Below are 24,765 nucleotides of genomic sequence, written 5' to 3' on the forward strand. Positions count from 1 at the left end.
CTCCCTCTTTTCTATTTGCTCTTTGTCTAATTGGATATTAATAAATCTATAACATCATACTTTTTTACTTTTTCACTTTTTCACTTTTTTTTTTTTATTTCCTTCTTTAACCCCCAAAGTTATATATCACTGATAGACTGTACCCAAGCAGAAGCGTCTTTGTTCATCTTCATCAGTTTTCAACAACACAGGAATAAAATTAGCGCTCAAAATGCTAACTACAAGGCATTATTTGCATTCGCCAGCAATACAAGCGCTTGCAAAAATTCAACTACCGCTTGCAAGAAGGAGTCTAATACAACTACAGCGAAGCATCTCAATTGTGCCGTACGAAGCAAGAGGATGTACTATAGGAGTACGATATTTCAGTCAAGTTAGAAATTTGCATTCACCAATAAGCAACAACAACAGCAATCTTGAAAATGACAAGAAACTCCCAGAAACAAAACACATTACCAAAGCAGCACTCCTAGCTCAAGCTAATAACCGTTTAAGTAGGCTTTGGATAAACATCAAGTGGCCATTGGTTAGAGGCAAAAAGACCTCAAAACTAGACTTTTCATCGGCATTTATTTCTGGAATGATTATGGGGAACTTGTTATGGATAATATTGGGTACTACTACATTTGGTCTAATGGTGATGTACTCACTCCACTCCTTGGATAATCTTTTTGATAATGAGAAGGATAAAACGAGAAGCAATAGTGTTTTTGGCTACATCTCAGGAAGTATCCTATCTCACGGTTTAGGTGTCAATTTGCAATTTGAAAAAGGGTCTTTACCAGAATTTAAAGATGGGAAATTGAGACTTAGGAATGTGACAATTTTATCCAAAGATGATGCTGAATATAAAGTTGACGCAAAAGTTGAATCGATGAATGTGACTCTATCATTTAATAAATGGTACGAAGGGAATGGTTTGATTTACGACCTTGAGCTTTATGGATTGAATGCAAAAGTAACCAAGAACGAAACTCCCAAATCACAAAAACACATCAATGTGGATAAAAACTACTTGCTTGAGCACGCAAAAATCTACGACTCATTTATCGAAGTTGAAGATGGAAGTCCAGGTGAAGCCATGCGAATCAATATATTCAACTGTGACTTGCCAAAAGTAAGAGGTGATCAACTCGTTTTGGATTTCTTCAATGCAAACAATGCCAGTGGAGCAATCAATAACTCATTATTCACCATCCACAAGAGACAAAGTTTGGACCCACAGACTGGACCTGATGATAAATTGATTAGATTTAAATTGGATGCGATTGATTTGGGCACAATTACAAAATCAAACCCTCGACTGAAATTTAACTGGATTGTCAATGGCAAAGCTGAAGTTACTGCTGATATCACTCTTCCAAAAGATAAAGAAAGTGAAGAATCTATTGGTGATGTAATTGGTAAACTTTTCAAAAACATCTCCAGCATGAATTCATCTACAGAAAAAGGATTAGATGAGTCATTGCTCAAAGATGCAATTAGTGCAATTTATCACACGTTCAAAAGAGAACCACAAGAAGTTACAAATGAATCATATGTGTTGGTGAATGTCAAGGTCAAACTATGGGACTTGCACGCAAGTTTACCTTATAATTTACCAATGTCGTCTGCAAATTCAACTCCATACATTTCATTATCTGATTTACGTTCCCTAATTGGATTTGTCAATCTGGAAAAATCACCAATTACTTTAAAGACGACAATTATTGAAAAGACTTCGCAGTTGCAAGATATTGAGCATTTAGGTCAATCAAAGATGTTTGATGGTATTGTTGCTGACATGTATGATGATTTAATGTCGATGGTCAAAGATGATGAACAGAGGATTATCCTGACTAATACTTGGGCTAGTGCCATTGCTACTCAGCTACTAGTATTAGGTCTAGGTGCACTAGCATAGCTAGCATAAAATAACTGTATATAACAAAAACTGTATATTTAACGAATTTTCACGATTTAAAAGGATTCTAACTCATCTAACTCTTCTTTCTTCGTTTGATTAGAGGGGCTTCACCTACTTGGTTTTGCAACTCTTTAGCTAAATCATTGTCAATGGGTTGAGCACCAATACCCAAAGTAACACCACGCTGTCGGTTCTTAATATCATCTTCATATGTATCTTGATCATCTTTTTCACCATCCCATCCTAACCCTCGTAGAAACGCAGCACCAAATTCCTCAACGGGTATCTTTCGATCATTTGAGTCTGAATCTGAATCTGAATCAGACTCATAAGTCAACTTCTTAATAACAGACGAAGTTTGTATCGGGTCAGTCTTCTTAAACGTCGTGACTCCATACTTTAACTTTTCAGTAGTCTTCTCTTCTTGGTTCTTTTGCTCTGGTTGTACTACTAGTGACCTGCTAATAGTCTTTGGCTTAATTACCCACTCATCCTTCTCCGTCTTTGGTTGATGTGAGTCAGATGCCTCGTAAGAGTCAATTAGCTTCTTTGAATCGTCAACTGGTTCAGCTTTGAGAAGCTTTTTTGGACCTGATTTCTTCTTGAGGTTGATTTTTAGACCCGACATGGTTGGAAGAGATGTTAAAGGACGGTTATTTGGATTCCTGTGCGGCTTTGTAATGAGAACATTGCTTCTGTCCTATACGCGTTTTTTTCTTTTTTTGAAAAAGCTTATTTACATTTCCCATCAAAATCTATTTTGCAATCACACTTTAATGATAATCGTTGGCCTGGAAGATGTTAGACACCAAGATAACGAAGAAGATACAACTAGCGACCTCACTGATGTAGATGAGCTGTCGACGACACTAACTACCAGTTCACAAGATATCGAATCAGCTGTAAGCAAGCCCAATCCATTGATTGCACTTTTGAATGGGAATCGAAAGGTTAGAAAAGTTGGGGAGAGCGGAGGCGACACAGGTGAGGCAACTGAGGAGATCACATTACCGGCTGAGACCACAACCACGCAGCGGAAACCTGTGCTGTTGATGTCTATACTAAATGGGAATAAGAAAGAAGTACCTAAAGAAAGTACCGAGGGGAAGTCAACCACAACTGATGTAGCAGAAACACTACTTCCGACCACTACACAGCTTGATAATATTGATACTACCCGCAAGTCGAACGTGCTTGCGTCATTACTCAATGGAAACAAAAAAGTTGTGAAAGAGGTGGAACCTGTGGAGCAAACCTTCTCCCCTGATATTGAAACCACAATGAGCCTAGAAGAGAGAATGTATTCCAATGTAAAGTCAACATCGGTAAAGGATTTGTTCTCGTCATACAAGAAGAGATTCGATGGAAAGGTTGTTATTCGACTACCATCGTCACAATTACTTAAAATACAAAACACTGTCCATAAAGATACAAAGCTTCCTCAAGGTAATGAGTTGGAGTCACGAATTTTCCACAACGCTAAGTTGACCTCGGCTAGAGACCTATTCAACAATTTCAAAACCAAGAATAATGAAAACGGCAACGTCTCGTCTTTTCCAGTTACATTCAAGATAGATCCCAAAAAGTTGGCAAAAGTAAGCTATTTTGTTACGAGGGGAAATAATAGCAGGGGAAAGTCATGCAGGAGCTTGTTTAGTGAAATGATGTCTGCGAGTCGAAATATCAAATTGACTCCACTTCAGAAGGTCAAAGAAATAAGTCCGCCAATTATAAGCAGAACGGAGTTTCACGTGTTTGATGGGACTCTAGATCAAATAACACCTAAATTGAGGAAATTGGTACATTTGGAAGATCAATCTGGGACTGTACCATCTTTGCAAACAAAAGTGGAATCTCATCCCTACATTTACGAAACAAAAGAGGTGGATAAGAAGGAATATGCTTTGCAAAAGTTACCACGTCTTCAGAAAACTCCTCCCCTCAATGCCATTTACAACCGTCTAGACATTGAATCCGAAAAGCAATTATGGGTTGACAAATTCCAACCGAAATCATCACCAGAACTAGTAATGCATAGAGACAACATTCAACTCATTACGCAATGGATCAACTCCTCATTCGAAAAGCTAAAAGCACAAGCTCCCGTAAAGAACTTGAATCATAAGTTGAAAAAAAGGCGGCTTGATTCATTCATTGTTGAAGATGAAACTGAGGAGGAAATATCCCTGCCGTTTCTTATATTACAGGGATCTAGTGGTTCTGGTAAATCCACCGCTGTATACACAGCAATGAAGGAGATTGATGGGTATGTTCATGAGATAAACAGTGGAATGGCAAGGGGCAGAAAAGACATTTACAACAGCTTAAAGGAATTGTCGACTACTCAGCTTGTTCATGATACAAAAGATACCAAACCCGGCTTGATCTTTTTTGAAGATGTAAATATCCTCTTTGAGCAGGACAAAACTTTCTGGCTGGTTGTTCAAGACATTATCAATGTTTCCAAACGTCCAATTGTAATCACATGTGAAGAGTTGTGGAACATTCCAAAAAATCTTCTTGATTTTGCTCAAGAGGATGATTCTATAATCTTCATTGATGATCGAATAGTTTCGAGAAAGTTAGTGGTTGACTACTTGTGGATGTGTTGTTTGTCGGAGGGTTTTGATATTGGAAATGACATTCTTGGAGACATTGTCGATGATATGTGGAATGGTCACAATTATGATCTAAGGGGGTGTCTTATGAGTTGCGAAATCTTGTGCAAGAGAAAGCTGGATAGTTTGGTGGCGATTAGAAAGAAGCCAGAGGAATCTGCGCGTGGTGTGAGTGTTTTGCAAGAGATGGCATTGCATTGTGAGTTGAACTCGTGTGGGGATGTTTATGAGACCTGTTACGAGTCGCAGATTCCACAAGCAAGTAGCGACAACGAGTTGTTTGATATATACTGTGTCGATGATTCTGCTAAAGGTTGTTTACCATTTGAACTTAATATAGGAAGTGAACTACAACAACTTTCAAAAGCTGATCAAACTGTTCCAGCTCCCAAATTCACATTCAATGATTTGCAATACGAGTGTCAACAATTTATTGGCTCAAGAAGCAAGAAAATGACCCCTTACTATTACCAAAAACTAAGCAAACGTGCCACGCGTTCCAATAGTGACTTTACAGAGCCTACGACAGGCATACCAGAGACATCTTTCATTTACAACATTTCACCAACGCCATTTATCCTCGATTTATTACCGTTTGCTAGAACATGGCAGGTTTTCCAAACGCAACTTGATATTTTTGAAACCAATGCATTGAAAGAAGAAAAGCCAAGTGTGAAGAAGTTCCTACAGTATCGTGATTTCCAACATAAATCCACCATTGGTGGGACATTAAAAATAGAGTAAAAAAAAAAAAAGAAATTTAGATTAGTCTGGTTCTAGTTTTAACCATTCCCCCTCCAAACGATCTCCCTGCTTTATGTTTAAAGTCAGTCTTTTGTAATCTTCTCCATGCTTCCTCTATGTGATATGGCATTATTGGACTAGCCAATTCATCTGGCCTATCAAACAAGTATTTTCTCTTCTTGGGCTGTTTCTCCCGCTCCATGTTCTTTTCCTTTTGGATTTGATTTAGTTTATCTTCGGAATTCTTTATATTCATTGCCTCTTCAGTTAAGGAACACACGATTTCAAATGTTAGGAACCCCAAAATATCAATCACGTCATCGTTGGGTCTTGTGTCACATAGTTGTGCCATGTTGGCCCATTCTCTAAACCGTTTAGCTTTCCTAAATGTGAAGGAAGCTTGTCTACATTCTGACCAGTGGACGTACTCTTCCCTTGTCATATTTTTAGTCCTATCATCAGCCATTTTCAATCTCTTTAAAGACGCTATAGTGGCTGCTTTTTCCTCTTCATCCACTTGTTCATTATCATCGTTTGTTTCCAAATGTTGCTCACTAAACATAAATTGCAATTCCCAAGGAAGTCTAATTTTCGATTTCTTGTACCTCGATAACATCTTGGAATCATTTGAAGCTTGTTGCAGTTTCCCATCACCCGCGCCACCCGCGACTCCATCAGCACCACCTTCTAGTAAAGACTCAGTCCCACCACCTTCTTGATCCTTGGCATTCTTTCTCACGTCTTTCCATGATAAATAAGTACGTAAACGGTTGACTTTGGCCTTGTCGTGACGAATAAGAAAAATGACATCTTCTGGTGCTATACTTTTGGATCCTCTGCTATTGGCTGTCTTGGTTGTCTGGACTAATATTTCAATAACTTGTCCTCGAACAATGTCCTCTATCAATGATGTTGTTTCTATAGGAGGATCATTTGATTCTCCAGAAACAAACATCATCTGTTGTATCTCAATTCGATACTTGTATTTGCTGTCGCCTGACATGGGGTCGTAGTTGGTGGGGAAGCTTAAACTGGTGTTCTGTTGTGTCTTTGAACGTTTTATGAAAATGCGACACCTGTCAATACTACTTACGACATTGAAATTTTCTCTCTTTCTCATTACAAATAACATTAAACTGTGAAGAAAAAAATTTTTTACATCCATCACTTCTTCTTCTTCTTCTTCTTCTTCTTCTTCATCTTCATAACGAATGACTTCACTCATTTGAACTGTATGGTTTAAATACCTTCTTTGAATTGGCAAGACATCTCTCTGCCTAATTTAAAGACATTCAGTTCGATTTACACTGAAGTATTTCAATCACTTACAAAAGGTTTTTATTTTCAATGATGACTCTGAGTGCATTTGGCTCGAGACGTAATGTCGATGTGGAAAAAACCACGCTACCTTATTTATTTTGTCTGAAGAGAAAGATTACCTTTATTTATGAAGTGATTGATACTGAGGTTTTAAAGCTGAGAGAATTGTGATGTTTGATGTGAACTGTTTATTTTCTATACAATAGTCTATTAACCAAAGAGTCGTATACCATTGGACTCGGGTTCAATCTCTTTCTCTGAATCCTCTTCATTGTCATTTTCATCTTCGTTCATATTCACCTTTTGACCCAACAAGGATGCGAAAAACTCATCAATTTGGTCATCGCTCCATTTCCATCCACCAGTAGAAGTTTCAAAATTGGCAATTTGTTCCTGTACGTGAAATCTCAATTTTCTACCCTTTGATGCCTTGGTATCAACATTATTTTTCAACTTGTTTGCCTTTTGAGCTGACTTGATGATGGTGATGTTGGACGTTGGATCTGAAGATTGTACTTTTTTGTCCACTAAATCGTTCAACAAAACACGATAGAAATCCTCATCATCGAATATGTATTGATTCTCTTGTCCTTGTGCCTTCTTTCTGGGAGCCATTTCTTCACCAATGTCGTCATCATTAACTTGTGGAACCGGAGCGGCTTTTTCTTCTTCAACGTATCCTAATGGAACAACTTGTTTTCTATTCAATTTGGTTCTTTTAATTAGCCTTTCCATATCGGATAAATTGTTCTTCACTTGTTGTTCAAATGATTGGTTAATGGCTTTGAACTTGTTAGCATTCATTGCTGAGTTTCCTGACGAGTTCTGAACTTTGTATGACCATTTGTTTAATATGCTTGCACGTTGAGCAGTTAATGCACTATCTGCTTTGTCAACTGCACCTGACATGGCTTCGAATGTTCTCTTTTTTGGTGGTGACACATCCTTACCTCCCAATTGCGACCTCAACAAAAGCGCATTTTTCAATAATGCAAATAATGCCAGTTTTGCTTCGTTCAATAACTCATCACTATCCTCAGACTTGTGCGTTTCATAGACAGTAGAATTGATGGGTAATTGATTAGCACTATTGACCGCTTTTTGAAATTTGATTCTCACATCGACTAATTTTTCATACGTCTTGTACTGCTGTTTCACGGCATATCCTTTCAATGTATCATTTATCGCTGATTGTGAGAGCCTGTTGACTAAATGTGATCGCTCCTTCGTCAATAGTTGTTTTACTAATTCCTTTTGATGTGTTGATCTCTCTGAAGATTGTCGTCTCTTGGGGGCAATAGAATCCTCGCTGTCGGACTCTGAGTTCGAGGCTTCATCCGAATCACCATCTGCGTCTTCTGACTCTCCTTGACTTGATAGCTCTTCATCTTCTTCTTCATCATCTTCTTCGTTTTCCTCATCTTCGTCTTCCTCTTCGTCTTCTTCGCTACCTTCAGATGAGTTATATATATCCTCCCGACTCACCACATCCCCAGTATACTTTTTACCCAAATTAGGACCCAGTTGACTCCTTAACTTAGACTTTGGAGCAACAACGTAATGATCTTTCTTCAACTCCTCATCTGACATCTCTCCTTCTGACGAATCATTTTCTTCATGTTGGAAAACATCTTTAGTTGAAGCACCATTATCAAAATCTTCTATATCAAACTCATTCTTTGGTTTATAGAAGCTCGCTATTTCGTCAGCAAGTGTTTTCTTAGCCATTGTTAATGTATGGGTGTGTATGTCTTGTGTTTAAAAGAGATGCTCATCGTGGTTCTGATTTTTTTTTTTGCGCATAAAAAGAATTGAGGAAGAGAATTACAGACTTTACATTCCGAGGCCCAACGAGTTCACAGTCAACTACAGGAAGGACATGGGACTCTGGAAGCTTGGGCTTCTCTTTTGAGAACTGTCATCCTTTAAATGCAAGCTTGGTGTGAAAGTAGAACGGCCGACCCGGTCGGAATATGGATTCCCTATACCAGCTATCACTACCCATTGGGCCCTGACAGTTTGTAAGATGGAATACATGACCCTATACTGACTCAACTGACTAGTAGTTATTATAGCTACTGGTTTACCTGTGAATGTGGTGTATCCTCAGTCAGATTCTCTCACGTGACCCCTTCTAGAAAAAGAAATTTTCCCCTGAGTAACAAAATCTAACGTGTAACAACAACAAAAAAAAAAACAATCCTTGAAGGCTGTGAGGTTACAACAAAACGATATATCTATAACACATTACCTTTTCTTTCTCATACACCATCAATACATCTACACAAAGAGCAGGTATTCCAACAAAAGAGGCTGCTCATTTTACATTCGCTGAAAATAGAAAGAAGATACCCCTCAGTCTGTACCATCATTAATATTGCTAAGCCACTAGGAACACGCTTAGAATAAATTCACACTTGTACTACTACCACATACTATGCAACTTTTATACACGCTATTGTCCCTTTTCCTGTACGTCTTGATGGCACATGGTTTGGCAAACCAAGGTGCCGGTGGAGGCGCTGGAGGAGATGCCAAGACTAGTTCCAATACTATAGTTTGGGTTACTACAACCATCAATGGGAAATTAACGACAGCTTCAACAACCTTTAGTCAGACATTCATGTCAACACACACGGAAGCAAATAGTGACGATGTTAAGAGCGGAACTGTTGGTATGGGTTCCTTGAGTGGATCAGTAGGAGGTGTTAGATCATATGATAAAACAACTATATCTAGTAGTGCCGCTGCAGATGGTGCTGTATACCAAGCACATAACATATACGCAGGATTTGTTGGTGGATTTGTTGTTTTGTTAGGATTGTTGTAAGTGTTTAGAGAAATAAAGATTGCGATTATACGGTTGTTTTGTAGAGTATAACAAGTATTTGTTACAGCAGATATCTATGGATTTGAGACGTTCTACAGCTATACCCTTTAGCTCTAGTTAGTCGAATGGCAACCAGGTGTTTCAAATATCACTTTTGCTCAGTCACAAAAGCAGCTTGATTGCCCTCGGTAATAGCCTAAGGAAATTATCACTTACACAAGCACTAGTTGTCTCACTTAGCTTCCCTGGCCAAGTACAAGCCACCGCCTAACAGCATCTCTTTACCTTTTGTCGTGCAAGTGTTGTTAAATCTGATGTTCGCACAATTTTTCATTCTTTTCTCTTTTTTTTTGATATTTTTTTCTTTTAAAATTTTTCCTCTTTGAAAAAAAAAAAAGCATTGGTATTAAAGAGAGTGTCGTCATTCGAATTACAAACTTTGTATGTATACAATCAAGCGCTGACAGACCCTCCCATAAACACTTACTAACCTTTGATAGATTATGTCTGAAGAACTTGCTCAAAAAACTGAAGATTTGTCTTTAGATTCAAAACAACAATCAGACAAAACTGTTTTCGATTCGAAAGAAGAGTTCACTGCTAAACATCCGTTAAACAGTAGATGGACTTTATGGTATACCAAGCCCCAAACCAGTAAGACTGAGAACTGGCACGATTTATTGAAACCTGTCATAACATTCTCGTCAGTAGAGGAATTTTGGGGAATATACAACTCCATTCCACCAGCAAACCAATTGCCTTTGAAGTCAGACTACCATTTGTTCAAAGAGGGTGTAAGACCAGAATGGGAAGATGACGCCAATGCAAAGGGAGGAAAATGGCAATACTCTTTCCGCAAAGGTGAGGCTACTCCCATTATCAATGACTTGTGGTTGCGTGGTTTGTTAGCCGTTATTGGTGAAACTATAGAGGATGATGAAGATGAAGTCAACGGAATCGTCATCAATATTAGAAAACAAGTCTACAGGATTGGTATTTGGACTAAAGATTGCGATGAATCGAAATTGAAAACCGTTGGTGAAAGGTTGAAGAAGATTTTGCAATTGAAAGATGAACAAAAGGTTGAATTCATCTCCCACGATGCTTCCAACATTAGAGGCTCAGAAGCACAAATTGTTTTATAGTAAAGTCAGACTGGTTTTAGTATGTTTTAATGTATATTTTCTTTCTTTTTTGGTAAATCTACATGCCTACAGGGTTGACATTGTCTTTGATAAATTTGTGAATTGTGTCCCAATAACTCTCTTGTAAAACAGTATCATTGTGGAAACTGTTCTCAAACTCGACCATTTTTTTGCAATTGCTTGGCAACAGATTGTAAATCAGGTCCATGTGTTCTGGTGGAACAATCTCGTCTTTTCGAGCGCTGAGTAGCAATACTGGGAGTTTTTCTGAAATGCTTGGAACGAGCAGCTCCAGATCCCATTTTTGATGAACAAAACTAGTAATATACTTCAAAACCGGGAAAATGTGCGGAACAGTCTTTCGAATTGATAAGAACGTGTTTTCCAAAACCATACCATCAATGGAGGCCGATTTGGTGGCTGCTATATAAATAGCAACAGCTCCACCCAAAGATCGACCATACAATACAATGGATGACTGTTGATACTGATCGTCATCCTTGGTCAAGTACTCAACTACTGTATCTGCATCTTTCTTCAAGCCTATTTCACTTGGTGCGCCTGTTGATTGTCCATATCCCCTGTAACTGTATATAAACACATTGTAGCCGAATTTCTTGTAGAAGATGGAAGCAATGGGTAAACTGTGGCCAATGTTTCCTGCATTGGGAGAAAGCATAAGGATGGTTTTGTTGGTATAGTTAGGACTCTTGCAATCTTGTTTCATGGAGTAGCATTGAAGGGTTTCCCCATCGCTTGTGGTGAGTTTTACTGCCTCGTAAGGTATATCATATTCGTCTGGTGTAGCACAGTAGCCATGTCCGTCGTTCAATGAGGCAGGGTAAATTAGTGAGTTTTGATAATAGTAAAGACCAAGTAAAGATAATAAAGCCATCCCACCACCAAGCTGAGTCACAGTCTTGGCTAGATTGTACGCTGTCCAGGTCATGTAATGTGAACACAGTTTTTTTGGCCAAGAAGATCGCAGCATAAATTTTGATAAAACGAAAGAAAAATAAAACTTCACCAGGAGGGTTATCACCATATTTTCATGTCCCAAAGCTCACAAAGTCAATACAAGTTGGCAAAGTTTGCTTTTAATATATATGGATCATTAGGGACACCCCAATCAAACGAATCCTTCACGCTGAGTTCGTCAATAAACTCAAGAAATTCAAAACAGCACCCCGGCCAAGATAAGGTTGACCAAAAGCCGGTTTTCACTTGTGAACGGGAAGCTCAGGCCTTGTCACAGCTCAATTGTGGTGTGCAAGTTAGTAACTACAACAATGGAAACGAACTTCGACATCATGCGGTGATTGGTGGGAAAAACTACCTCCGCTTAATATGCTTGAATGAGGACCAACTGAGAGTACTACAGGATATCAATTTACTAGATACAAAATCGATATACACTTCGAGAGCATCAAATAAACTACAAAACATAAATACCATTAGAACAATATCAAATACCGTTGCATGTGGACTTGCAAATGGGGCTATTTTGGTTTACAAAGTCTCTTCATCAGGGCAGAGTAGACTTCAGACGAGACTAACAGATCACAAACGTTGTATCAACTCACTCGACTTTATCGACTCGGAAAATGTCCTTGTTTCTGGCTCTCAGGATGGAAGTATCAAGTTGTGGGATCTAAGGACTTCGGTCACAAAGCCTGCGATTTCTTTACACGCAGCGTTGCATAATGACCCTATTAGAGCGTGTCAAAACAGCCCTCACTCGGCAGTTAGGAACAAAATATGTATATTGTCCGTGCATGATTCTGGAGCATTGTGCAAATTTGATTTGCGTTCAAGCCTCGCAAGCAATGCACACACCCCGGATCGTAAATGGAACTTACATTCAGGACCAGTTTTGTCTTTAAACATACATCCGGAAAAAGAATATGTTGCAACCGGTGGTAGAGATCAGAAAATATGCATCTTCAACTACAGTGAAAGTCAGTCTTCCACTAGAACTACTCCCGAGTCAATGATCAATACCTATGGATCGATTTTGAAGGTGCGATGGAGCCCATATCTGAATAATGACAATAAGAGGGGTGAATCTGATAATGCAAACGCAGTATCAAACTACGACATTGCATGTCTGTACCTTAACGATGATCCAACCATCACCACGTTCAACCTAGATCGGAAATTTATTCCAAAACGCGTCATTCATTCTTATGAACAAAAGCCGGTATCCAATTTTGTTTGGGCACATAATGAAGCTCATTGTCATAAAATATGGGCATTAACAAGGTCTAATGTGTTTACAACATACAATCTAGACCTGCGACGAGATCCAGATGTCAGTAGGCCATTGGAAGATCTAAATAGCATTGCCGTCACGTGGGACTCGAATGACAACTTCATGATGGTGAATCAAGATAAAAATCACCTTGGTTATGATGAGGAATCAGGAGCTGAATATTATGACCTGGGCGATGAGCGTTTCAATGATAATGATGATGTCGAATTGCATGCAAGCTCACTTGGTGCATCCCCAGTAGAAAAGCCACTGTTAATCAGGTCATATTCGTATAATCCGATGCTGCAACTAGGTGCAAAGTCTCCACCACCCATATCGAGACACGTGAATTCCTTTGAACCTCCTACTTCTTCTGGCTCTGCTTTTGGAGGTAGACGTCCAGCTCTCACTAAAAACCCATCACTGGAATCTGCAACTTCATTTGGGTCTGCTCCACCAACTTCTGCTACAAAGACGAGAAAGGGCTCAAAGACTACCATACCGTATTATTCTCCTTATATTATTCCTGTTGAGTTACCATTGCCATCGAATGATGACTATGTACACCAAACTTTATCCAGCAATTATTTAATGGCAATACCTGATGGTTTTGAATATTATGATGTGTGCTTATTCAATGCCAATGTGGCAAATAGGGTTGGACGTCATCGTACCTGCCAAGTGTGGAAAATGCTAGCGGCAAATTTGCCTCAAGGCTTAGCTAGGAATGTGCAACCGTATGAAGAGCCAAGTGAAGCACTAGTGGATCCTCATGAACATACAAATTCACTGTCACATATAGCTCAATCTATTCAATCAGACTTGGGAAACATAGTTGGTTCATTCAACTCAAACTCTACTCAAACCAACAATTATGAAAACAGTGTGTACAAACATCCAAGTGACTATGCTGTGTCTTCTCCGCCAAAGACTAGCCGCGAGTATAGTCTCTCGCGATTAAAGGATGCACATGAGGATGCAATGAGCCGACATTCAAAGTCCCGTCCAATTCTGATCAATTCGGAGAAACAATTGACCGATTTTCAAAAGGAGAATGTTGATTTAATGAGTGCCGCTTTCCCCACTTCCAGTCCAAATTCGACAGGATCGACACATATTAGTAATAGCGTTGAGTCCACTTCAAAATATCCGCGAGCAATAGAACCACTGGAGTCCCAACAGCAAGACTTTTCTGCGGCAAAGCTACTGGAGACGGTACCGAATAGCTTGTTGACCTCAAAACTATCAGCTTCATTGATCTCCGACGACCTGCAGATCTGGAGTTTTCAAAATTTGTTGCAAAAGTCCCTCGATTATGCGCAATTACAAGGTGATGTGATATTCTGTGCCACCATTGGTCTCTTATTCTACGGCGTCAGGACAGTTGTTACAAAAGAGGAATGTTTGGACTGGTTGCTGACGTATATTGATATACTACAAAGAAAGCAGCAGTTTGTTGTAGCTACAAAGGTTATAAACTCGGCCCCTTTGGATCTACAAAGTGAATTGACAAAGCAGTATACTTCAGATTTAATCAGGCTCTACTGTTCATGTTGTTTCAAGTTGTTAACCAATGAAGAATCAAAACACAGTGGAAAGGGTCTGTTTGGATATTGGTATTGCGACTCATGTCATAAAGCGCGACTGAATTGTATATATTGTAATGAGCCAAGTAGAGGGTTGGTGGTTCTCGTGAGTTTGAAATGTGGTCACAAAGGACACTATGATTGTTTAAAAGAATGGTTTGTTGATGGTGGAAACTCCGAATGTCCTGGCGGTTGTGATTTTAAAGTAATAGCCTAGATAAGTACTATGTCCCCAATTTCTAGATATCGTTTAATCAAGCTGTACTTGATCACGTAGACTCCGTTTTTTACCAACTCCAATTCATCATCATCCAAGTGGAGTAGTAGCGGCGTCTCAGATATGCATTTGACAAATACAAACTGGTCAACATCAGGGGCAACAATCATATTATGACCTCCACTGTTGTCATCCAAGTAGGTCAAAATTTGCGGTAGTTTCTTGAGAAAACAATTGTTATACAACAGGGTTAACAACAGGTAGTACTGATGGATGTAGTCCTTCTCCTCGGAGGATAACAACTCTTCTTCTTGTTCTTCCTTCCTGGTCTTGTTGATGTAAAACAATGTATACTTGTTTATCTTTGATAGCCTTGTTCGCAAGTACAATCGAACAGTGTAACTCAACCTCTCAACATCAGTTTCAATAATCATCAACTGCAATTTAAAATCACTTGATATAATTCCATTGGCACTGTTCATCTCTCCATATTCATGACTATCTAATAAATACTGCTGTTGATTTGAAATATGAGTCAAGATTTGATTCATCAAGGTTGCTTTATAAGGAAGAAGCTCTGGTGCCATCCGCTCATTCATCGCTGCCGTTATGAGATCTTGACAAATATTTGAAGAAGTTTCTTGAAATCTCCTGGATGAAGACTCTTCAAACTCCTGAAGGATATCATCGATGTCCATTGTTGTGATTTCAGTGTTAGATTATGGTGATGGAGAAGCTTCTGAAAAAAAAAATGAGAGAAAAATAATCTTGACGCGTTTGTTGCAAACTGGGCAAACATGTCGGAGGAGAGGCAACAGCTATTAGAACAAAAAAGAAAGAGGTTACAAGAGTTGAAGCAGAGGAGGGGTGTGCAAGCTTCACAATTTGCAGAACTACCGAAGGCCAGACTGTTGGGAGTGAATGTGGGAACACAAACCACTGGAGAGACATCCTTGGATACAAAGGTTACGACAACAGCATTAGCCACGCCGACCCCATCGCCACGAATTGATCAGCAGCTAACCAGGTTTGATGTCGGTGTACAAGCTACAAGTCTTGAGAGTGATGATGTTCTTGATGAAGATAAGGCGGCTCCTTCAACTAAGCCAATCTCAAAGAAGGAGGTGTTTACCCTTGATTTGAATGAAGCGTTGATAAAGTCAATAAAACTCATCAACCAGCTACGTATTCATGAATCAATTAACCTAGACCAAGCGAAGGTTGAGTCTAAAGCTAATACGGAGTTTATCGCTGAATCACGTACGTTCAAGCTAGATCGGGAGATTTCAGATATTGATGTTTCACTGCATAAATTCGTTGTCGGTTTTGTAAAGTCGCCCAAGGAAAACTATGACGGGGTCATTTTTAATGAAGTGAATGGCAAGTTGATTCCCATAAATTATCTAACCAGCATCCCCGTTGTTTCGATGATAAGGTTTGATGTGAACAAAACGAACCGCTTAATTGGCAGCACAAGCAATGGCGGCATGTGTATATGGGAAACAGAATCCACTTCCTTGATGCAGTCGCCTACACTATCGACACCTTCAACTTTGTTAGTTTCCAAAAGAGATTGGATACCCCATTTAACCGAGCTAGTCTTGCTACAACCACTAAAAATTGACACAAACGAATGTATTTTGACGTTATCAAAAGACTGCGTTTTGAACATCTGGTCTAGTAATTTATTAAGTCGGCCAAAATATTCAATCAAGTTGAATGATGATTCCAAACACGTGAGCATAAAGGATGCGGTTTACATTGGTAATGACGCGTTGATAGGAGAAATTAACGAAAATGTGTTGAAAATGGCGCTTGCTGGTTTCGATGGGAAGATATATAATGAGAAATTAGATATGATCCATGAAGATAAGAACAGTCTTGTGATTAATTCCCTAGAAAGTCTAAGCAAGAACTTGGTAATAAGCGCCCATTCAGATTGGAATTTACGTTTGTGGAAAGAAGGTCAGACATGTCCGTTGAAGGTCATATCAACGAGTTACGTAGTCACCTATATTGCAAGAAGACCACATACAGATTACCAGTTTATCACAGTGGGAACATTCAAACGGAAATACTATGTGGATTTGTGGGATATTTCAAAACAATTATATTCACCGTTGTTGAGAATAGTAGAGGAAACGGATCCTGTACGGAGTGTTAAATTTACTGAAAGCAATGACATCTTAGTCATTAAAGGATCGCTGTTTTCACTACATTCAATTAACAAAGATTACAATTGGCAAATGCCAGAAGATGGGTTTGATAAAGGTCTATAACTATACATAACTGAATAAATTGTCTCTCGATGTTATGCGAAGGGTATTTGCAATGTTCAAGTCTGATGTTTCTTGGTGTAAGTTGACACAGTCATTTGTTGCAAGAACCAATAATTCAAAGAAACATCTAGATGCCTCTCTTTTCGGATTGATGTAGTTCTTATTCTTAATTCCCAAAGGTCTAACAGCTGTTGAATCGGCTTCTATAAGATCTTCAAATTGTACGCTTGCGTCCAACCTGAACAAGTCCTGTAACTCCTCTGCCGCTTGCTTTGTGCTCTTGGCAACATTTTCCATACCATCTGTACCAAACGACTCGTCAGCTGATTCATCCTCATCTTCCTCCTCGGTAACTTTGCGTACTTTTGGTGATGTCTCTTTTTCGCTTTCGCTGTCAGATACACTGATATCATCCATGGAATTGTCAATGCTGTCATCACTGTCAGATGAACTGTTATGCTCGCCTTCTTCTTCGTCGTCGCTGTCTTCGTTCCTCACCGGAAGTCTAAAATGTAAGTCAGCACTAAAGTCCCATAACTTTCTCTTCTTTGAGGCCATGGGAAAAGACATTTGTTTAACGAGTAGTAACTTGTCATTGTTTGACAATCTTGTTCCTGATGATTTTCCGGTGTTAGCTAGCATATTCTGTTGATTGTCCCTCAAAGTATCTAATGATAATTGCAAATGGTCGTCAGAATCTACCATCAATCTTTTATTTACAATCACCATCTCACCCTCGTCGGTTATTCTGGTTCTCCTTTGCCTTTGTCTAGGTTGAGCTGTAGGTTGAGTTTGGACAGGTGAATCTGCATGGACACTTGAGGAAGACATGTAACCAGCATCAAAGTCGATATCAAAGTCACCAATAGTTTGCAATGGCTGACCTAAATCCAATTCAAATATGTTGTTTGATTTGTGAAGATCTCCCAATACCGAACCATGTGCATCGTCTCCCGCGTTGGAAACATTCCTTCCGAGCTCAATCGATCCAGCAAAACTTTCACCTCCGTCGTCTAAGTTCAAATCAAAATCCAAGTTTATATCTTCCTCTTCAGCGACGCCTGTGTTTTCGAGTCTACCGTACTCAATAGATCCAACGGACGTGTCAAATCTATCTTCATCATTATTGAAAACTGTATCCAACGGATTGATAGGTTCCTCTTCAAGCTGTAAATTATCCTGCCATAACAAGTCAAATCCTGTTACTTGATCCTTCAAAGTGATTGTATTCAAATCAGTAATTGTAGTTTGTTGTGGCGGTAAATTGACTTTGCTTGAAAGACCATCAGGTCCAAGCTGTACACCACTAGACATCCGAAAAACTGCTCTAAGTTTGTACAACACGTCATTGATATCTTCCAACAAGTATTTCGTTTTACGTGAATATATCTTTGTCACTCCTAATAGCAACTGACCGGACAAACGCAACGCTATGGCGTCGATATCGTTTGGGGAATCTTGATCTGCTGTTTCAATTCCACGCTGGTAGGTACGATTGCCGATGTATTTTGCTGATTCCACGATATTAGTGTTGAGAAGCTGGTGTTTTGTCAATTTCTTATCGTAGTTAGCTGCAAGCCAAATGTCTCCCAAAGGGCCATCATTTGTTATTAAAGATGTGTTAAGCATGCTGAAACGAATGTTTGTGGGTTTCTTGAAAATGAAAATCGATGTCTTTACAATAAAAGAATGGTATATCTAATTGCTGAAATAAAGTTTTCCCGTTTGTTTACAGTTCCACAAAAGAGCTGCACAAATAAGGACGCGAAAAGTACCGCGTTTTGCTTTGGTAGCGCAAAAGACTGTCACGTGCTACTATTTGAAAGGGTAGTTTTAACACTGCTAGGTGAATGCATATAACTTATCTATGAGCTTGAAAAGGTATTGGATTTGCAAAACGATTCTAGTGGTATGCCATAGAGCTTCTAGAGTATAATACAATTCTAACTTTAGTAAACAATTTGGTCTAATTTGGCAGCAAAAATGCTGCAGAAAAGAGCCTAAACTGTTCATCCTATATTACTAGAAAGAAGCACTTCAGCTACTCCTGGAATGAGATAGTTCACAAGCCCGAACATAAAGTACCCTACTGCCCCCCCCTAAGAAGTCTCATTTCTACTTCGAAAAGAAGTAAGTCGTAGCCTGCTGAATTCCTGCACATTACACTTTCTGCAAGTGCCACAATCGGAGACAAAAAAAAAAAAAAGAGAATTGAAAAAACAAGAGCTTCACGGTACGACTACCGAGATCCTTTCCTACATCGCTACGATGTCCGCTAATCTACAAACCAAACTTGAAAGCTCCCTTAATGAAGTTCTTAAAACGGCGGGGTTTATATTTGAAGTCATCAATAATAACAAAAAGCAGAGTGCTTTGATAACAGGTCCCAATAACCAGCTAATACAGCCCACAATCATCAAGCAACTAACCAACCATATCAATGAATTTGATTCGATACTCGACGAGACTGTGTTTAAGTTTAACGATGCCAAGTGGTGCATTGATACAATGATAGAAAACAAACAAAAACAAGAAGAAATGAAGATAAAAGAGGAATTAGAGAGACAGAAACGAGAGGCAGAGGCGAAGCGGTTGAAAGAGGAGATGGAAGCCAAAAAAAGAGCAGAGGAGGAAGCAGCGGCAAAAGCGAAACTAGAAGCAGAAGTCAGGTCGAAAGCGGAGGCAGAAGCAAAAGCTCAGGCTGAGAAAGAGGCCATTGAAATAGAGCGTCAAAGGAAAGAGGAGTTGGAAAAGAAAGAACGCGCAGAGGCAATGGAAAGAGAACGGAAGGAAGCAGAAGAAAGGGCCAGACAAGAACAGCAACAGGCACTGCAGCCTCCGAATCAAGCACTGGAGCAGTTTGAAAACTTTGACGACTTAATGGATTTCAACATGGACGATCTTGGTCAAAATAACGACGGTGCCAACATTAACGACCAGAACGACTTTTTATCTTCCATGAATTATGATAGTATGAATGTACCATTGGAGGATGCAAACAAAATCGACAATAGTGTGTTTGATGATTTTAACATTGATGACCTAGACACAGGCAATGAGCAGAATAAAGCAAATACAAATAATGTCAACCAAGATCCAAGCAAAAAAGACGAATCACAGAACAAGCCACTAGAGAACGGCGATGATATGGATTTGGATATGAACAATTTGCTAGGGAATGACGAGCTGATATTGGATGGTTTGAATATGAGCTTGCTTGAGGGTGGATTTGATGGTGGCGATGATGCAAATAACGCCAATAATGCTCAATTGGGAGACGAGTTTGACGTGGACAATTTTTTAAATCAGTTTGGTAATTAGGTGTAACCTTGTGTAATTTGATTTGCAGTTATATTCCTAAATAGGAAATCTATAGGACAAACCAATTATATTGAAGAATGATGAAAGTACTGCATATAGAGCACCCATTTCGTTTTTCGGTCAATGAACAGAAAAAAAGTGAAAAAAAGAAAAACTGCACCCAACGTAGTTGAAGTAAGTCGAGTTTAATCCATCTATCATAATGTTCAGACAATCTTTACGTCAAGTCTCCAAGCAATCTATATCGGCTGTTAGAAGAACTTACGCTACCGAGGCAGCTGCTGCCCCATCATCAGATGCCTTGAGGTTATCATTGGCTTTGCCATTTCAAACCTTGTGCGCTGATTCAGAAGTTGAACAAGTAAACTTGCCATCAATCAATGGTGATTTGGGTATATTGGCAAACCACATTCCAATTGTTGAACAATTGAGACCAGGTTTGTTGGAAATTATCTCCAAAGGTGGTGAAACTGAACAATATTTTGTTAGTGGAGGTATTGCCATGGTACAACCAGGAAACAAGTTGACCATAAGTGCAATTGAGGCTGTTAAGCCAGACCAAATTGATGCTTCTGCTGTTAAGAACTTGATTGCTGATGCACAAAAGAGAGCTGAGTCTAATGACGAAGTTGTTGCCGCTGAAGCCAACATTGAGTTGGAGGTATTGGAAGCTTTGCAACACGCTGCTAAATAGAGAATTCCCAGTATGGTGTTAGGAGTGAATGATATAGGTGTCTAGGGATATGGGTACCATAATGTATATCATTGTATAGAAGAAAAGAAAAAGTGTTTATCTATTCGAGTTACTTTTCAATGATGATACGTAATCTACTCTACCTCGTTTTAATATTCTTTCCCCCCAGCCGCGTCTTGTTTGAATGGGGAGGGGGGACCAAACATAGGGCATCCGGGATATATATTCGGGAAAATTGTCCATATCGTTCGGAGAAATTGTCGAAAAAAAAAAAAAATCCTCTTCTTAGTTGAAAAGTACATAGGTTCCGGTAAAGACGAGAAAAGGTTTGATGGAGATGATTCTTCCGAGATGCGCCCCGTGCGACAGGTGGTGAACCCTACATAAAAATGTAACAGATTGTGCGCAGGAGTGGGGTCTTGCGTAGTCATTGCGGAACAGAGCCATACGAAAAGCAAACGGGGAACACTTCTGTGTCACATTCACCTCTGGCGTATAAATTGAATTCATATTTCCCCATGGGCAAAAAGTTTTTCAGTTTCTTTCTCATAGATCATCAAACATTAATATGTCACATATTCAACCGGTTAACCCATCCTTGGTCCTCAACAAGATCGATGACTTGTCTTTTGAAAACGCGCCAATCCCACACATCACAGAACCCACTGATGTCATTGTTGAAGTTAAAAAGACGGGTATTTGCGGGTCTGATATTCATTACTATGCCCATGGTAAAATTGGACAGTTTGTGTTGAGAAAGCCAATGGTTATGGGCCATGAATCTTCCGGTGTGGTTAGTGAAGTCGGCTCAGGTGTCAAGCATTTGAAGGTTGGTGATAGAGTTGCAATTGAGCCTGGTGTTCCATCAAGATATAGTGAAGCCTACAAGTCTGGTAAATACGAATTGTGTCCTTGCATGACTTTTGCTGCTACGCCTCCAGTGAATCCAGATGGTGAACCTGCACAAGGAACTTTGTGCAAATACTACAAGGCACCAGCCGATTTCCTTTACAAATTGCCTGAGAGTGTTAGTTTGGAACTAGGAGCTATGGTTGAGCCATTGACTGTTGGAGTGCATGCTATCAAGCTAGTCAATTTGTCTTTTGGGGAGAATGTGGTTGTTTTTGGTGCTGGTCCTGTTGGATTATTGGCAGCCTCGTCAGCCAAAGTTTACGGAGCACAAAATGTCATGATTGTGGATATCTTTGATGACAAATTGAAATTGGCTAAAGAGATCGGTGCTGCAACACACACTTTCAACTCGAAAACTGGTGATTTTAACGACTTGATCAAAGCTTTTGGTGGGGTCAGACCCGATGTTGTTTTGGAGTGTAGTGGAGCCGCCGCTTGTATAAAAATGGCTGTACAAGTTGTCGCTGATGGAGGAAGAATTGCTCAGATTGGTAATGCTGGTGGTGATGTTCCTTTCCCAATTATCGAATTTGCAACCAGAGAGATCACCTTGTTTGGTAGTTTCAGATACGGCTATGGTGATTACGCGACGGCGATCAAGATTTTGGATCAAAATTACGGCCGCGGAAAGGAACACATTTTAGTTGACTTTGAAAGGTTGATTACCGACAGATTCCCATTTGATGAGGCCATCAAGGCTTATGATACTGTTAGAGAAGGGAAAGGTACAGTAAAGTGTATAATTGATGGACCTTTGTAGTGTGTAGCTGCTACCAATTGAATTTAAGAAAATTTATCTTTGATTTTTTTTTTTTTTTTTTTTTCACAATTTTCAAGTCGTAACAGACTCTCTCATCTACCCAACGACGATATGTCTCTCACAGCCAAGGAAGCATTTGCAAAGCTCCCTCAGAAGCTCCATAACTTCTTTATCAAATACCCACCAAGACCATTTTCTGAATACAACAATGGCCCATCAGTAATATCTGATCCTAAGAAGAACCCCTTTTTCCCAAATAAGAATCCAGAAACCGGAAGATGGCACAGCTCGTTATACTCACGTCGAAGATCTGCTGACTTGTTTAAATTGGCTAAAAAGTTTGGTATACAAGACCTCTTACCACCAACGCCAAGGAAGTTCCATGAAGATAAATACATCAATAAGAAATGGATGCAAGGAATGGTTCAACCTGCTGGTAGAGCCGACCAAGCTGAATTGGAAGAGAAATTCAAGAAGAGAGAGGAAGCAATTAAAAACATGGACAAGATTATTGCCAAGGCAAGACCTGGTTATAAGAAATTGTTGAAGAAGAGAGAAGAAAGAAAGCCTACCTGGTTTTAAAATGTACATAGATGGGGGGGGAAGCCCTTCCAAAGAAACTAATGAAATTCATTTACTATTAACGACCTCTACCACGACCTCTACCTCTTAAACCTCCTCGTTTGACAGGTTTTGCGCTTGGACCAGCCCCATGACCCTTTATCTTTGTTTGAGATTTCTCCAACACACTATCAATGTTTAAATCATCGGGAAGTAGTATTTGTCTTATCTGGTTTCCTCGAACATTGATATATTGTAGCAATATTGGATCTTGGTACTTTTGTTGTAGTTTAACATTCTTTAAATTTAGATTCATCAGCGGCGTGCACGACAAAAGCGTCCCATTTATTATATTTCCATTCTTTAGCTCAACTGTAATCGGCTGGTTAGTCGAGTTGGGTATGTTCATCAAAAATCGTACCAATTTCATGTTGTGTGGATTGTGATGAAGAGCTGTCGAATCTCACACTTGTAATTTTTTTTTACTTTTTTTTTTTTTCCTTTTTCTGTTGTCTTTCAGGCCAAGGTGTCAATCCAATAGCCACAATGACCAACCCAATGATAGATAATATAAAAAGCATTCCGCCTGTAACTCGGTTCTTCACTATATCGGCCGTGTTGGCGTGTTTGGGAGTTACCACATTTTCAGCTTTTCCTGCTTTGTACATCGACCTTCGTGAATTATTGGATCAATATGTATCAATTCGAGCTGTATTGCGGTACGGACTGTACTTTGACATTTTCAAAGCTGTTTCTATGACTATTATAAGCTGGTACAGGTTTGCCACCTCGTTTTTGATCCCACCAGGCATAATGTCACCAAACAGAATCAATGCATTATTTGATATCTATTTCTTCTACACCTTTTCCAATCACTTGGAAGCACACGAAGGTAAATTCAAGGGCAATTTCCCAGACTACTTGTGGTTTATTATCTTGTGCGGGTCTTGTATTCAGGTACTCAATTTGGCATTGGGAGCTATAACTGGTGACTCTTATTTCCCACACGAAAACTTGCTTGCTTGTTTGACATATGTTTGGTCAAGAAGTTTAAAGAATGCAAATATCAATTTGTTGGGTCTAGTTCCTATCAAAGCATACTATTTGCCATTGGGTAACTTGATTGTAAAACTCATTGTTGGAGGCCCTGTAGCACTTATTGATACTTTGGTTGGAATTTTCAGTGGATACTTGTACCTTTGTGTTCAACTGAACACCATGCCGTTCTACAATTTGCTACCAGGGGCATATGGACTAAAAAAGAAGAGAAACGATGAAGGCAGAAGGGTTGGAATGACGTACGTGGATGCGTCTTCTCGCTTTGGTGGAATGCAAGCCGATCATATCGAAGATAGCATATATGACAAGGGTTACTTAAAAGCACCACAATGGTTGTATAACTTTTTGTCATACCCTACAAACACGTCTGCAAGAACCACGGCATTTACTTCGGCAGCTGGTAGAATGGCTGAAGCGCCAACTAGAGCCGATCCCCAAAGACAAACGGCAACTAATGGTTCTACCACAGGATACTCTTGGTTCGGTTCGGGTGATACCTCCTTTAAAGGAAAAGGACATAGATTGGGTGATTAGCTTGTGTCCACGTGTATAACGCTTTTTA

At 39.4% G+C, this 24,765-nt stretch overlaps 18 protein-coding genes across 18 annotated transcripts; 11 read left to right on the top strand and 7 right to left on the bottom strand. All coding sequences in view use genetic code 12, as the record gives it.

Annotated features, from left to right (window-relative positions):
* Positions 1-211: 211 nt before the first annotated feature.
* On the top strand, positions 212-1,903 carry I9W82_002751 (uncharacterized protein; the record flags this gene model as incomplete). Its single annotated transcript, XM_067691641.1, has 1 exon — positions 212-1,903. The coding sequence occupies one exon, from the start codon at positions 212-214 to the stop codon at positions 1,901-1,903; it is 1,692 nt and encodes a 563-aa protein (XP_067549986.1).
* A 76-nt stretch (positions 1,904-1,979) lies between these two features.
* I9W82_002752 (uncharacterized protein) lies at positions 1,980-2,534 on the bottom strand (the record flags this gene model as incomplete). The annotated part of the gene is made up of 1 exon (XM_067691642.1): positions 1,980-2,534. One exon carries the CDS (start codon positions 2,532-2,534, stop codon positions 1,980-1,982), a length of 555 nt encoding a protein of 184 aa, XP_067549987.1.
* Positions 2,535-2,682: 148 nt separating this feature from the next.
* Positions 2,683-5,268, top strand: I9W82_002753 (uncharacterized protein; the record flags this gene model as incomplete). The annotated part of the gene is made up of 1 exon (XM_067691643.1): positions 2,683-5,268. The coding sequence occupies one exon, from the start codon at positions 2,683-2,685 to the stop codon at positions 5,266-5,268; it is 2,586 nt and encodes an 861-aa protein (XP_067549988.1).
* A 16-nt stretch (positions 5,269-5,284) lies between these two features.
* SPT3 (transcriptional regulator) lies at positions 5,285-6,493 on the bottom strand (the record flags this gene model as incomplete). The annotated part of the gene is made up of 1 exon (XM_067691644.1): positions 5,285-6,493. The coding sequence occupies one exon, from the start codon at positions 6,491-6,493 to the stop codon at positions 5,285-5,287; it is 1,209 nt and encodes a 402-aa protein (XP_067549989.1).
* A 305-nt stretch (positions 6,494-6,798) lies between these two features.
* I9W82_002755 (rRNA-processing protein) lies at positions 6,799-8,316 on the bottom strand (the record flags this gene model as incomplete). Its single annotated transcript, XM_067691645.1, has 1 exon — positions 6,799-8,316. The coding sequence occupies one exon, from the start codon at positions 8,314-8,316 to the stop codon at positions 6,799-6,801; it is 1,518 nt and encodes a 505-aa protein (XP_067549990.1).
* A 709-nt stretch (positions 8,317-9,025) lies between these two features.
* On the top strand, positions 9,026-9,418 carry PGA1 (Pga1p; the record flags this gene model as incomplete). The annotated part of the gene is made up of 1 exon (XM_067691646.1): positions 9,026-9,418. The coding sequence occupies one exon, from the start codon at positions 9,026-9,028 to the stop codon at positions 9,416-9,418; it is 393 nt and encodes a 130-aa protein (XP_067549991.1).
* A 503-nt stretch (positions 9,419-9,921) lies between these two features.
* On the top strand, positions 9,922-10,563 carry EIF4E (translation initiation factor eIF4E; the record flags this gene model as incomplete). The annotated part of the gene is made up of 1 exon (XM_067691647.1): positions 9,922-10,563. The coding sequence occupies one exon, from the start codon at positions 9,922-9,924 to the stop codon at positions 10,561-10,563; it is 642 nt and encodes a 213-aa protein (XP_067549992.1).
* A 58-nt stretch (positions 10,564-10,621) lies between these two features.
* Positions 10,622-11,512, bottom strand: I9W82_002758 (uncharacterized protein; the record flags this gene model as incomplete). The annotated part of the gene is made up of 1 exon (XM_067691648.1): positions 10,622-11,512. The coding sequence occupies one exon, from the start codon at positions 11,510-11,512 to the stop codon at positions 10,622-10,624; it is 891 nt and encodes a 296-aa protein (XP_067549993.1).
* A 102-nt stretch (positions 11,513-11,614) lies between these two features.
* Positions 11,615-14,478, top strand: I9W82_002759 (uncharacterized protein; the record flags this gene model as incomplete). The annotated part of the gene is made up of 2 exons (XM_067691649.1): positions 11,615-14,379; positions 14,454-14,478. 2 exons carry the CDS (start codon positions 11,615-11,617, stop codon positions 14,476-14,478), a joined length of 2,790 nt encoding a protein of 929 aa, XP_067549994.1.
* A 135-nt stretch (positions 14,479-14,613) lies between these two features.
* Positions 14,614-15,315, bottom strand: SLD5 (DNA replication protein; the record flags this gene model as incomplete). The annotated part of the gene is made up of 1 exon (XM_067691651.1): positions 14,614-15,315. The coding sequence occupies one exon, from the start codon at positions 15,313-15,315 to the stop codon at positions 14,614-14,616; it is 702 nt and encodes a 233-aa protein (XP_067549995.1).
* Positions 15,316-15,414: 99 nt separating this feature from the next.
* I9W82_002761 (uncharacterized protein) lies at positions 15,415-16,896 on the top strand (the record flags this gene model as incomplete). Its single annotated transcript, XM_067691652.1, has 1 exon — positions 15,415-16,896. One exon carries the CDS (start codon positions 15,415-15,417, stop codon positions 16,894-16,896), a length of 1,482 nt encoding a protein of 493 aa, XP_067549996.1.
* A 56-nt stretch (positions 16,897-16,952) lies between these two features.
* On the bottom strand, positions 16,953-18,525 carry MCD1 (kleisin alpha; the record flags this gene model as incomplete). Its single annotated transcript, XM_067691653.1, has 2 exons — positions 16,953-17,061; positions 17,141-18,525. The coding sequence occupies 2 exons, from the start codon at positions 18,523-18,525 to the stop codon at positions 16,953-16,955; spliced, it is 1,494 nt and encodes a 497-aa protein (XP_067549997.1).
* A 639-nt stretch (positions 18,526-19,164) lies between these two features.
* Positions 19,165-20,217, top strand: CTA26 (Cta26p; the record flags this gene model as incomplete). The annotated part of the gene is made up of 1 exon (XM_067691654.1): positions 19,165-20,217. One exon carries the CDS (start codon positions 19,165-19,167, stop codon positions 20,215-20,217), a length of 1,053 nt encoding a protein of 350 aa, XP_067549998.1.
* A 202-nt stretch (positions 20,218-20,419) lies between these two features.
* ATP16 (F1F0 ATP synthase subunit delta) lies at positions 20,420-20,911 on the top strand (the record flags this gene model as incomplete). The annotated part of the gene is made up of 1 exon (XM_067691655.1): positions 20,420-20,911. The coding sequence occupies one exon, from the start codon at positions 20,420-20,422 to the stop codon at positions 20,909-20,911; it is 492 nt and encodes a 163-aa protein (XP_067549999.1).
* A 568-nt stretch (positions 20,912-21,479) lies between these two features.
* On the top strand, positions 21,480-22,583 carry XYL2 (L-iditol 2-dehydrogenase; the record flags this gene model as incomplete). The annotated part of the gene is made up of 1 exon (XM_067691656.1): positions 21,480-22,583. One exon carries the CDS (start codon positions 21,480-21,482, stop codon positions 22,581-22,583), a length of 1,104 nt encoding a protein of 367 aa, XP_067550000.1.
* A 111-nt stretch (positions 22,584-22,694) lies between these two features.
* Positions 22,695-23,165, top strand: I9W82_002766 (mitochondrial 54S ribosomal protein mL59; the record flags this gene model as incomplete). The annotated part of the gene is made up of 1 exon (XM_067691657.1): positions 22,695-23,165. The coding sequence occupies one exon, from the start codon at positions 22,695-22,697 to the stop codon at positions 23,163-23,165; it is 471 nt and encodes a 156-aa protein (XP_067550001.1).
* Positions 23,166-23,223: 58 nt separating this feature from the next.
* On the bottom strand, positions 23,224-23,574 carry I9W82_002767 (mRNA splicing protein; the record flags this gene model as incomplete). The annotated part of the gene is made up of 2 exons (XM_067691658.1): positions 23,224-23,442; positions 23,566-23,574. The coding sequence occupies 2 exons, from the start codon at positions 23,572-23,574 to the stop codon at positions 23,224-23,226; spliced, it is 228 nt and encodes a 75-aa protein (XP_067550002.1).
* A 116-nt stretch (positions 23,575-23,690) lies between these two features.
* Positions 23,691-24,737, top strand: I9W82_002768 (uncharacterized protein; the record flags this gene model as incomplete). Its single annotated transcript, XM_067691659.1, has 1 exon — positions 23,691-24,737. The coding sequence occupies one exon, from the start codon at positions 23,691-23,693 to the stop codon at positions 24,735-24,737; it is 1,047 nt and encodes a 348-aa protein (XP_067550003.1).
* Positions 24,738-24,765: the final 28 nt, after the last annotated feature.

The sequence above is a fragment of the Candida metapsilosis genome (assembly GCF_017655625.1).
Source record: "Candida metapsilosis strain BP57 chromosome Unknown scaffold2, whole genome shotgun sequence".
NCBI classification, from domain to species: domain Eukaryota; kingdom Fungi; phylum Ascomycota; class Pichiomycetes; order Serinales; family Debaryomycetaceae; genus Lodderomyces; species Lodderomyces metapsilosis.